The sequence below is a fragment of the Asterias amurensis genome, chromosome 1 (genome assembly GCF_032118995.1).
Source record: "Asterias amurensis chromosome 1, ASM3211899v1".
In the NCBI taxonomy this organism is placed as follows: Eukaryota; Metazoa; Echinodermata; class Asteroidea; order Forcipulatida; family Asteriidae; genus Asterias; species Asterias amurensis.
The window spans coordinates 26849734-26862913 of NC_092648.1; the positions used below are offsets into that span (position 1 = coordinate 26849734).

Here is a 13180-nt window from a genome sequence, read left to right on the forward strand (position 1 = left end):
ATTGTACAAAGGATTTTGGGCGTTCACAGTATAACCCCAAAAGACTTTCCTAAGGTCTTTTGTGATGCAACCTTGGTGTCTTTTGTTATGTAAATGTGATGGTTAATAATGGGTGATGTTTGGGTGGTGGAAGAGAACGTATGGGGTATGGGGTGAAAGTATTTGGGAGTGTTGTTTACTGCACACACCAATAACTTTGTTAACTTCACCGTGGGGTTGTTTGCATTGATAGGGGAAGCATGGATGAATGAGAATATTCGGAATAAAGTTTAAAGACCGACTTTGTACTTTTCGTTTTTAGGGCCTTTTTGATGATCCATTGAATACGAAAGGAATTGGGGGGGGGGGGGGATTACGATTGTTTGCAAAATAACCTTGGGAACATCACAGTGCGGTGTTCGTGTTTGCATAGGGAACTGGTTGCTGGTATTTCAAAAGGCACAAAATGTGCACCATCACAATGCAAACAATGTTGGATGTCACCGGATTGGGGCAGAAATTAATTTTAAAAGGGCGTGCCTAAAGGCTATGTATAAAGGACATAAACAGATTAAACAAAAAACAAACTCGAATCATAGCCACTGTTATGTGCCGTGCAGACACCTCTGAGACCAGTTTCATTGAGCTGCGAAAGAACAAAAATAAGCTAAGAAAAACAACGGCCAGACTAAGGTTACCAGCCCAAATACAATGTACACTTTCTGATTGGTATTCAGCTTATTTCTGCCAAGTATAAATCTGTTTAACAAAATTATCTGCTTAAGCAACTCGGTAGTGAACTCTGCCCCTGGAGACATGCCGAAAATACTCTGGGCCCAATTTCATAGAGCTGCTAAGCACAAAAATTTGCTAAGCATGAAATTTCTTCCTTGATAAAAACAGCTTTACCAACCAAATTTACATGTGATTTTCAGAATAAGCAAACAAAAGCTGAATACCAGTAACAAGCACTATGCAACAAATGGAAATTTAGCTGGTAATCCTGTTTTTATCTGGGAAGAAATTTCCTGCTTAGCAAATTTGTGTGCTTAGCAGCTCTATGAAATTGGGCCCTGGTTGAGGGTCATGAGACTCAAATCATGATGGAAGGTGGGGCTACCTCCATGGTCAAATCAATGATGGAATCATTGTTATAATCCACCATCTCCGCACATTTCGCCATCAAGGATGAGGAAATAAAGTCAGAGTTGATTTGACAATAACATCAAAGGCCATTTAAAAGTAATGGGATTAGCATTTTAAAATGTAAGGGGATTGACATACCACTGGGGTGGGATTTGCATAACCATAGAGGCTGGCCCTTGCTCTAGTGGCACAACATTGGGATGGGGTGGGATGGGATGAGGGGCGGGGCAGGGGGGTGTCTGTGTGGTTGTGGGAAGTGTTGTATGCAGGAGGCCCTTTAGACTGGAGCCCAGCCAAAGTGTCTGTCCATTGCTTTTGGCAGCTGTGTGTAAGTTCAAGCCTCATTTGGAACAATCAAATAACACCACAAACCTTCTGTTTTGCTTGATAACTGAACTGAGGACAACACAGTGTAATTCCTTGCTCTATATTGTGTAATTTAATATGCTCATCATGTATGTTATATAACCATCGTCAAACTCCAACCTTTTGGTTGTTGAGTTAACAATTATATGGTTAGTTGATTTTGTCAGAATGAAGAAAGCTTTTTAGAGAAAGGAGTTTGGGTTTGGAAGTTATACAATAAAAAATAATCATAAGCCTACAGTATCCTGGGACATTTGTTAACTGAATAATATTACTATATTGGTTGAACAACTGGCATAAGTAGACATTACATGCAGCCAAATTAGTGATATTTTTATTTAAATGTTGGCTTAAGATCTGGCAAAATTTATCTGATAACGTGTCCAGAAAATTGTGTACATACAAGGTAAGCAGCAAGTATATATAAAATGTCTTTGAAGGATAAGTTTACATGAGAACCCTTTAAAGGGGCTGTGTCATCATGATTAAAGCTGAGTGTATGCGTGGTAGTAGCTTTGGAGTTCCATGTACAGCCACAGGCCTGCTTTGATCACCCTGACAGTATAGTGCCCCCTTTAACTTCAAGATTGACCACAAATTTGCAGAACACCAACAACTTCAACAATTCTATCATAAGACCAAATCAACTGGGTAAGTTTGCAGAGTAAATTATATATATATACATGTACATATATACAGAGGAATCTATTATTAGTTCATAGCTTAATTAATTACTCACCCTTATTGGGATGTACCAATGGACAGTTTTATAAAGCTCAATAAAAAACTTCAGTCTTTTCCCTATACAACCTGCAAAGACAAGCGGTGGCTGGATTTCACAAAGAGTTAGGACTAGTCTTATCTCATGTTAGGACAAGTTACTTGTCCTTCGGACTAGCCATGCATTTTTTATATCCCCTGGAACTAGTCCTAACTCTTTGTGAAATCGACCCAAGTTCAAATTCATACCAAGTTTTGTAAAGACAGTGTATCCCCACCCACACATTTTAGTGTGCCAAAAAGATATGATGTGTATGCAGACAAAACAAACACACACATACAGCTTTTAAATGCTCTCCATCCAGAAATAGTATTTCCAAAAAGAAGATGCATTAGGTTTAACTACCTGGGCCCTATTTCACAAAGCTGATAAAATTAAAGCGTGCACAAAATATTGCTCGAAAAATGTCTGCTTAGCAGGTATGAGCAGGAAACCAGTCACAGATTGTACAAGCATCATGGTAGTTTGGCTGGTAACCATAATCTCGTAAGCATAATTTGGTTGTGCTTAGCTTATTTTCGTGGTTAAGCAGCTCTGTGAAATTGGGTTCAGATCGCGTGGGTTCTCCCTCATTTGGGATTTTCCTCCCACATTTAAAAACACATATTTACCATCCTACAACAGCAATTACTGAATAAAATTAATCGATGAAATAAATAGTATATTGAGTCTTTACACTTATGTCACATCAGCCACTCATGCCGTTGGTCTATCATTTTGGTAGACCATGCATCTAAATGTATGTTGCACATCTAAATGCATGGTTTGTTGTCTAAACACAAGGAAAAATAACTCCCAAAAAGAAAATGGCAGATGCAAAATTGACATCATGTGAATTGGGTCAAAATATGTTTATGATCATATTAAATGCAGCATGAGTTTTCGGCGAAGCTTAGTGTGGCTGTGCTAAGACAGATGATCATCAATTCACATAAAATATATAAAAATTAATATAATGTGTTTCTAACCATAAATGAAGAAAATATCAAACTCAAATGTTAAATTGCACCTTATTTATATTTTAAAGTACTGTATTGGCTTCAAGGAACTATTAAGGCCAGTAAGAAAACATCATTAACACTGCTTAGTTTCAAACAATTAAGGTCATTTTCAAAACTTCTTTTGCGTGTTCTAATCATGCATAAATCTTTTCTGCCAGTGTAGGGTTCTACAACAGAGGCATTCAAGGGAATTGAGAAAAATAAAAGAAGGTCACAATTTTAACTGGAATCTTTGGTTTTGCATTGGTCTACCCAAAGCAACAAGAAGGCATAATATAAACCTATACTGCCATGTATCACACCCTTTTTAAATCTAACTCCGCAAGTTGTGCTATTTTAAAGGCAGTGGACACTATTGGTAATTACTCAAAATAATTATTAGCATAAAACCTTATTTGGTAACGAGTACTAGGGAGAGGATGATAGTATAAAACACTGAGAGAAACGGCTCCCTCTGAAGTGATATAGTTTTTCAAGAAAAGTATTTTTCCAAAAATTAGGTTTAAAATTTGAGGTATCGAAATCAAGCACCTGAAAGCACACAACTTAGTGTGTCAAGGGTGTTTTTTTCTTTGATAGCTACCTCGCAACTTCGACGACCAATTGAGCTCAAATTGAGACTGGTTGTTGACAATTACATGTACCAATAGTGTCCAGTGTCTTTAAGCCATACTAAAAACATATAGCTGTTCTAACATGAGTTGCATGAAGCTGTGCGTCAAGTTTGCCTGAAGATTAATTAGTTATTACATGTACATTTTGACCTGATTGGACAAGGGGACACAGAAGCGCCTTTCCCACATATTTTACTCATGCTTGTGTATTTACTAACAATATCTCATGATTATAACTTTGAACAAGTCATAACTGGGACTTAAATCTCATAAAATACATAAACAATGTTATATTATATTTATGATATATCTTATATCTTATAATTATGAACCAACAAAGGTCGTATTTATGACATGTTCTAAACAAGTTACATTTATGAGATATTATGACTAACATAAGTCACAATAATGAGCTGTTAAGTCAAAATTATGACAATAAATTTATTCTCTCTCGATTCCCTTTAAAACTTCCATACTAACCACACTAAAGATAAATGGTGCACAAAAGGATTTCCAACAGCCCAAGCGACGCTTGCAATAGATTGAAGCAATGCAAGCACACCAGTTCATCTGTTTAAAGGAACACGTTGCCTTGAATCGGATGAGTTGGTCAAAACAAAAGCGTTTGTAACCGTTTTGTATATAATGCATATGGTTGGAAAGATGTTTTAAAAGTAGAATACAATGATCCACACAAGTTTGCCTCGAAAGTGCGTGGTTGTCCTTCTACTGTGCGAACTAACACGGTCGGCCATTTATGGGAGTCAAAATTTTGACCCCCATAAATGGCCGACGTGTTATTCGACGAGGTAAAAGGAAAACCACGCAATTTCGAGGCATGTTTGTGTGGATCATTGTATTCTACTTTTACAACATCTTTCTAACCATATGCATTTTATAAAAAACGGTTACAAACGCTTTTCAAAGACCAACTCGACCGATCCAAGGCAATGTGTTCCTTTAAGAAATCGTGCAAAAAAACGGTTACAAACGCTTTTCAAAGACCAACTCGACCGATCCAAGGCAATGTGTTCCTTTAAGAAATCGTGCAAACTTGAGTCATTGCAACTAAGTCATTAAAATCTAAGGCACTAAAACCTTCCAAGTGATGCTTCAAAGTAAATAACTTTATTGATATTTAAAAAAAACTCAGCATAGCCTAAATTTGTCGCTCGTTTACAATTTGTACAGAGACGTATTTCATGCCAAGAGAGTAAATATACACACTATATTACACACACTACATGAAAAAAACTTTGCAAAATTTCAGTGTTATTTTGGAGCTCTCCCCCCAGTAAAAACTGGATGAAAAAATAAGGACAAGAATGCTTTGCTATAGATTGCAGGTAATAAGCAATTTTTAAAAACTTAAAGCTCGGGCCAGTTTCATAAAAAATATAAGCAGACGATTTCTGCTTACGGAGTGACAATCAGTAGAATTTAAATTGTTGCTCGCACCAAAAAGTGACGCCCACAGTAAAAAATTCCTCATGTTTGAAGAAAATCACGATTGAAGGTGTGCACTACTTTTCAAAATGCCGTTTTAGGGTCTGCTTATTAATATTTTGTTTCTATCCATACCAAACAGTCAATGTATTTTCTTTCCTGCCATATTTTAAAAGTAATTAGTTCCCAAAACAGATAGGTCACTTTGTGAAAATGGCAGTTCATCTTAAGCCCAGATTGCCTGCCATATTAAACCTTGCGAAGGGTTAAGCCTTCAATCACATGTTGTATCCGCCAATGGTTGTGATTGGTCTTTTCTATTTAGAACTTAACACCATCTCTAAATGAGTTGGGCTGGTTCTAAAAAAGAACCATTGGTTTCAACTTGCGGTTCTTTCAGAACCACCCCAACTCATTTAGAGATAGTCATGCCATGGTGTTACCGCAAACCTTTCCATATCAAAGTTTTCTGATTTTTCCAAGAATATAAGTCAGAAGAACAGACTAAAGTAGGAAGAATCTTACGCTTGCTAGCAGTGAATGAACCTCTCCTTACAGTAACTCCCAATCATCCTCAGCTAATGGTGATTCCTGTTGTTCAATCTGTGGTAACCCTCGTCTATGGAACATCTTAGTGAAACGTTGAAAGAGCTTCCCCTCACTGCTGAGAGCCCATAGGTCATCACTTTGGGTCACTGGAAATTAAAAGTAAAACAAAAAAATATATTATAATCAGGGCAAAACATACAGATGTCAGGTTTTTGTAAAATAAGAAAAACAAAACAGAATGAAGTGGAGTGCCTTTATCAAGTCCAAAGGAAGATAAAAAAAAGGTGTAATAACTAGGAAAAGAGGAAGGAAATCCCAACACTTTTATTCCACAAAGTGCAAAATTCAAAAAGAGCAATTTGCAGACAAGAAGCAAAATGTTATTCTTTATATTAATTTTAGTTGTTTGATAGGAGGCTCTAGCCCTGGAAAAAAAAATAGATTTCAAAACAATCTACTGGGGAGTAGTAATGCAAATTACACTTTCCCATGGCAACCACCTTGACCCCACAACAAGTGGTGATTATATACACATAGCAGTAGGCGTTAATAGCATACTGCTCAGAATTCCAATTTAAAATCAATTTGTGGATTCGCTGAAACACAAATGATTTGATAAAAGAATTAGACTAATAGATTTTCTAAAGAATCTTTGGGGGGGGGGGAGGGACACACGCATCATAAGCATACTGGTCAGTGTCCTAGTTTTGATTCAATTTGCGAGTGCGCAGAAACACAAATATTTTGGTGAAGAATTCCACCCAGTAGTACTGAATTTTCTTCAGCAGATCAGACTGACATTCAACACTTCTCTGCTTTATACCGACAACTCAACTTCTAGCAAATATGAATTCTGTCATTCTCGTCATTTTTTTAGGGCCAACTACCACACCGTAGGATGAGATCTTTGTCCAAAGCTTAGAACTGAGAAATTGTTGTTGTTGAAGATTGGACAATGCGCGCTCTGAAAAGAGTCGAAGCTTGTGACACTCACTACACAAATATGTTCAAATAGACTGAGCAAAAACAAGAATTCTCAACTTAAGAAACAAACTGCTGTAGGAGCTTGGCTCAAACGGTCGGTTACATACATTTTTCTTTATTAAAAAAAGCAGTGACAATATAAATTCTTCGTCATGTTTGGATCTGGGAGTCTCAGTATCGCCGTCGAAAAGCAGTCCATCAGCTTTCTCCTCCTGACATTATTCCTCTTTATACAAAGAAATTGGGCAATGTCGTGTCACTTTGAACTTCGGACAAGGAAGTTTGTAACTGCAGTGAACAAGAACTTACAACATGCGCCGTATCAATTCAAGATTACCCGGACCCAAGTGGACTGTGTGAGTTACTGTCACTCTGATCCTGATTGTCACTCTGTGAATTATCAACCTCCTCTTCACTTCTGTGAGCTGATCAATGCCACCAGGGCTCAGTATCCTGATGCGTTTGTCACACACTCTGGGAGTGTGTACTTTGATGCTGATGAAGACACATCTCTCTTGTCTGCGTCTACCTACAGCAGTTGTCAGAATCTTCTTGACGCAGGTCGTACCAGGAGTGGTATCTACACAATATATCCATCTGGATTTGATGGCTATGGTCTAAAGGTGTACTGTCAAATGGACATTGATGGCAAGGGATGGATCGTCTTTCAGAGGCGTCAGGACGGCAGCGTAGATTTCTACCTTGAATGGGCAGACTACCAGGTTGGGTTTGGGGACTTGTCGGGCGAATTCTGGCTCGGAAATGACAACCTTCGCAAACTGACCGAGTCTGAAGCAAACGATTGGGTTCTTCGCGTTGACCTTGAAGACTGGGACGCTAAGAAATCTTGGGCAGTTTACAATGGTTTCCAGATCTCAGGTGAGCTGTACACTCTTCATTTGAGCTCTTATAATACCGATAGCACAATGAGAGATGCCATGATGCATCATAACAACCAAGCATTTACAACCAAAGATCGAGATAATGATAATCTACATGAAGCTTTATCTTGTGCACAAATACATGAAGGTGCTTGGTGGTTCAATGCTTGCTTTAGATCCCACCTGAATGGGTTGTATTATCACCACAGTAGTGTAGCTCACGGGCATGGGATCAATTGGGGGGAACTTACCGGTGATGACTTGAAATACTCATACAAGAAAAGTACCATGAGGATTCGCATGAAATAATCACTTAACCTTTGTACCAAAGTCTAAAAGCATATCCAAGTGGTATGCCCTGCTGGCATTTTTTTTTTTTTTTTTGAACTTGAACTATTTTGTTATAGGTCCTTCTTATTACATTTTTTTAATGCAGGTTCACCTCAAACAAGGCAAAAAGCCAATCTTGTTATGGGGCTACAAGAAGAGAAATTAATTAATGTGAAAAGAATTCAGGGGAGTAGAAGTTCAGAATTGATATTCCTCTTAAAACAATTTAGATTGTAGAATGGAGGGAAACATGCACCAGGTAAGGAGTTCCAAAGAGATGCAGTCCATTGCACATAACTTACATAGTATAAAGATGGTCATGGTGGAAAACTTGTCTTGAAATAGTTTTTTTAAATGCCATAGTTTTTAGGAAAAGAGTTAAAACAGTTAGTTTTGATCTTGAACCACATTTAGACACTTTCCTGAAGTTGTGTCTATGAAGGTGTGTAAATATTAGGCTTTCAAAAATAAATTGTACATATAAACCAGGTGATCTCCTGGCTGCCACTTCCCAAGTTGTAGCAGAATTTGGGTATGATCCCTGGCTACACGGCAGTTAACGGTTGTATGGCTTCTGACTGGCACCCCCGAACAAAGATATTGACAAAATAGGGACACCGCCAATATAGGGCTAGATAGCTCAGTTGGTAGAGCGCCGGTACCTTAATCTGGAGATCTTTGGTTCAAATCCCAATCTCGTCAATTCTTTGTTCAACCCCAAAAATCAAAAATATATTGTGTTAAAAAAAACTAACTTAGTTGGTCACTGAATTGTTTTTAGTTGTATTTGTATTAGTACGTTAACTCATTCAGTGCCAGCTTTTTTTAATATAAAATGTCCAGCTTTTTTAAGTTTTTTAATTCTGTATAACAACTAAAAAAATTAGTCTTTCTAACCAAACAAAAATTTAGTAATTTATATTTCTTGAGTGATAACATGAATATCATGGGTTGTACATGTACAACCGATGACAAATTTTGAGTACATAAAAAAGATTGTACACGTACAATATAATGGTGATTTCAGAATACATAAAACAGATCGTACATGTACGAGCGTGGCACTGAAAGAGTTAACAACAACCAAACTGTAATAACTGATGTTGGAGTTTTTGTCACATTTATTAAAATCAATGTGGATATTTAAACTTTATATCTTCAAGTACGCGCTAATCCTCCGATCAGATTCGCAGAATGGAGTGGTGATAAAAACCTATATATTGCACGGCTAATATCACTACCATGCGTCTTGTGTGTTGTATGTCACGCGCCAAGTTTGCTTGAAGATAAATACGTTATCACACGCGCGCTCGTGGAAATACGGATAATATAGTGCGCCTGCGTACAACTCGGCTGCATGCAGAAGTGCTATATTTTTTCCGTATTCCACTCCACTTGTGTCATAACTTATAATATATCCACATCATGCATTTTGAGCCAGTTTCTAGTGATGTATATTTTAAATACTTTACTTGATGGGTGTGCAAAACATTGGTAAGATTGCATCTTTTATACAAGTGTAAATACTGGTCTTTGACAATTACCCAATGTTGTACATGCGCTTCAATAGATTTGTTGTTAAAAATTGTTTGTGTGAAAACACCTTATTTTATTTCAGAAAAAGACTTTTTAAGAATTTGTCGATCTGCCAGATGCTTGGAGCGTAGCTTAGCTAAAAATACAAAATTAAGTTTTTAAAGGCAGTGGACACTATTGGTAATTACTCAAAATAATTATTGGCATAAAACCTTTCCTGGTGACAAGTAATGGGGAGAGGTTGATGGTATAAAACATTGTAAGAAACGGCTCCCTCTGAAGTGCCATAGTTGACGAGAAAGAAGTAATTTTCCATGAATTTGATTTCGAGACCTCAAGTTCAACCATTAAACACACACAACATTGTGTGACAAGGGTTATTTTTCTTTCACTATTATCTCGCTTCGTTGACCGATTGAGCTAAAATTTTCACATGTTCGTTATTTTATGCATATGTTGAGATACTCCAACTGTGGAAGCTAGTCTTTGACAATTACCAATAGTGTCCACTGTCTTTAAGTCAAACTGAGCCAACAACTTATTACAAATTGGTCAGTACAGCAACATCACCAAAGCAAAAATAACTAACCAATGACCAAAGCTCAAGCAAGTATCTGGTCAGGGTCACCAATAATGCACTCCACAGTAGCCCACAATTAAAAAAAGGAACTTTAGAAAATATAACAAACCACCCGTTGATTATAAGGCATATAACTTGATGTTTGATGTAATGATTTGTAAAATGTAACATTGTAAACCAGTTTGGTAAATCACAATAAATGCAGGCAGAGCACAAACTGGGTCTACTGTCTCTACTTATTAATTGTTGGTCTACTGCTGTTAGTAACAATGTAAGTCGGATGAGTCGGCCTTCGATCATAAACAGTAATGAAACTGGTAAAGTTAAGAAGTAGAATATCATGGGGGAATAAAGTCTGTGATTCAGCAGCCCCTCAAAATCTGAGCAGCGACCCACTCTGCACTCAAAAGTCTGAACCCCTATAAACAGGCCGATATCTCACACACTCTCCAGTCTCCTAAAGACTAGAGCGAGCTAGTCGTAATATTGAGACTAATTCAGAACTTACTCCGCGTTAGTGAAAATAAAAATGACAAGTCCCCTCAATCCACGAAAGCAAAGTAGCTGTCCCGGCCGATTTCCTCATGTCCACCCTGGTATGAGGGTTACGTGTATTCTCAAGGTTATTGGGATAAGGGATAAGGGTGTAAACAAGGTTTATTTGTGGGTACCTGATAGGGATATGGGTGTAAACAAGGCTTATTTATGGGTACCTGACAGGGATATGAGTGTAAATACAAGGTTAATTTGTGGGTACCTGATAGGGATATGGGTTTAAAAACAAGGTTAATTTGTGGGTACCTGATAGGGATATGGGTGTAATTCAGGTTTATTTGTGGGTACCTGATAGGGATATGGGTGTAATCAAGGTTTATTTGTGGGTACCTGATAGGGATATGGGTGTAAACAAGGTTTATTTGTGGGTACCTGATAGGGATATGGGTGTAAACAAGGTTTATTTGTGGGTACCTGATAGGGATATGGGTGTAATCAAGGTTTATTTGTGGGTACCTGATAGGGATATGGGTGTAATCAAGGTTTATTTGTGGGTACCTGATAGGGATATGGGTGTAAACAAGGTTTGTTTGTGGGTACCTGATAGGGATATGGGTGTAAACAAGGTTTGTTTGTGGGTACCTGATAGGTATGTGTAGCTCCCAGGTACTTTCTTCCAGTAATCACCAACACAGTTCCTCTCCGTGATACCAAAGCGACACGCCACATCCCCGTTTGGACACAGCGCCCACACTGTACTAGAACTAATGCACAGATGAACAGCTTGAGTTCCTATGGAAGAAAGAAAACACCAGATGTCACTAAAGTTATCAGACTGAGAGTCAAGTTACACAAAGCTGCAAGATAAGTCATGAAAAGGAATTAAAACGGATCATGAATTTGTATGTCAGCAAGATGTGCATTTTCAGGACAAGATTTATTTGCAATGAGCATTGAAAAGAATCCGATCTCAAACAAATTGTAGCTTAATTAAAAAATTGATGAACACAGCTGAATATCCAGTTGTTGCATAATGAAACTGAACAAACCATTTCAAAGGATCAAGTCACAAAAAGAGTTCAAACTGGCAGCCTGTGAAAAGCAACGTGTCAGCGCTACATATTTGGCAGCACAGGCTGTATACTCCACAGGGAGCTGAGATGGTTTAAGGAATGAGTTAAGGCCCAGTGACCAGGGTTGCTGAAGCGCCATGAGCATCACTGCGTGACGGACCTGAGCGCTATATAAGAAGCCACCATTATTATTATTATGAGTTCCCCACAAACTAATCTTAACATCGCACAACGCACCTTGGGTGTCTCTTTTGAGACAGATACGTGCGCAGTATAAGTTTATAATTATTGTTATTATTACAAAACAAGAAAACCATGGCAACATGTAAACAAAAATCTTAAGATCCAACTTGTCTCTTAGTGATACCCTGCCCAAGGCAGTAGTTCCTTGCCTACACCCACCCCCAGTCCTCAACCACTCCTCCAACATACCTTCCACAACCTCCCACTCCAGTCCAAGAGGCAGCCCGTCACAGATGCCCTTTCTCACATACACAGTTTTCTTGCTGTCAATTGCCCATACGAGGCGGTTGTCAACGCTGCAGAAGACTTGCACAAAGTGCGCCCCGTACCCGACCGCCTTACCGTCTACAGGCACCCAGGCTGCAGGAAGAGACACATCATTGGGGATATCCACGCCGATGCGCAGGTAGATGATGCCCTCGTTGTCACACGCCCAGACGACATCAGCTCCGCAGGAGAAGTGTACTAACTTGCATGGCCCTGCAAGAAAATAATACACGTACACAATAATGGCAACTTCAGTTGACAGTTTGCTGGCTTACAAACTCATGGAACATAGTCCCAGCCAACTGTCTATACCTTCCACCCAAGTTACAGCTAAAAAGCAGGAAAGTTTTTTTTCAGAACTGAGAAGTCTCCTGATGAACAATCAAATCAATCTACTCCGCAGTAGTCGATTATGTAGCAAGACTGTTCTCTAAGAACAAACTCTACCTGGAAAGTAGATACACCCATGGTATTACCGCAAACCAAATATTTATTGAAACCTCACCATGCAATGCCTCAAATCATACATTTCTGAAGTTCTGTAAGTTTAAGGTATCCTGCCGCATGCATGACCAACTGTATATTTAGAAAGCCACTACAGGCATTTTTGTACAGTATAAATGTCTGAAGATTCTGACTGGTTGATGCACATCCGTTATGTTACATGCGCAGGCATGCGCATGTACTATGCTCCAATTTGTTTCCCTCCCACTACAAATTTGGGGTGTATCAGCCAACAATTTTGGCGTATTTGTCGCAAAACATGTGCATTGAGAGAACGCTGAAACTCACATTTTTAAGTTGTTCACAAACTTAAAAATTTAAAACATTTCTAGGTTTGCTTGCTTAGAAATTCACGGAACACAAGTCATCACCATCAGCGGTTAAACCAAAAGTTGTACATAGGCC

The 13180-nt window shown here is 38.4% G+C and overlaps 1 protein-coding gene across 1 annotated transcript in view; it reads right to left on the reverse strand.

Annotated features, from left to right (window-relative positions):
- Positions 1 to 4634: 4634 nt before the first annotated feature.
- Positions 4635 to 13180, reverse strand: part of LOC139934923 (tectonin beta-propeller repeat-containing protein 2-like) — a 54335-nt gene continuing 45789 nt past the window's right edge. Inside the window, exons 13-15 of the mRNA XM_071929352.1 lie at positions 12194 to 12484; positions 11331 to 11480; positions 4635 to 6028 (exon numbers count right to left, since the gene is read on the reverse strand). Of these exons, the coding sequence (XP_071785453.1) occupies positions 5886 to 6028; positions 11331 to 11480; positions 12194 to 12484 (584 nt within the window). The 3' untranslated portion in view covers positions 4635 to 5885. The remainder of the gene's footprint in view (positions 6029 to 11330; positions 11481 to 12193; positions 12485 to 13180) is intronic.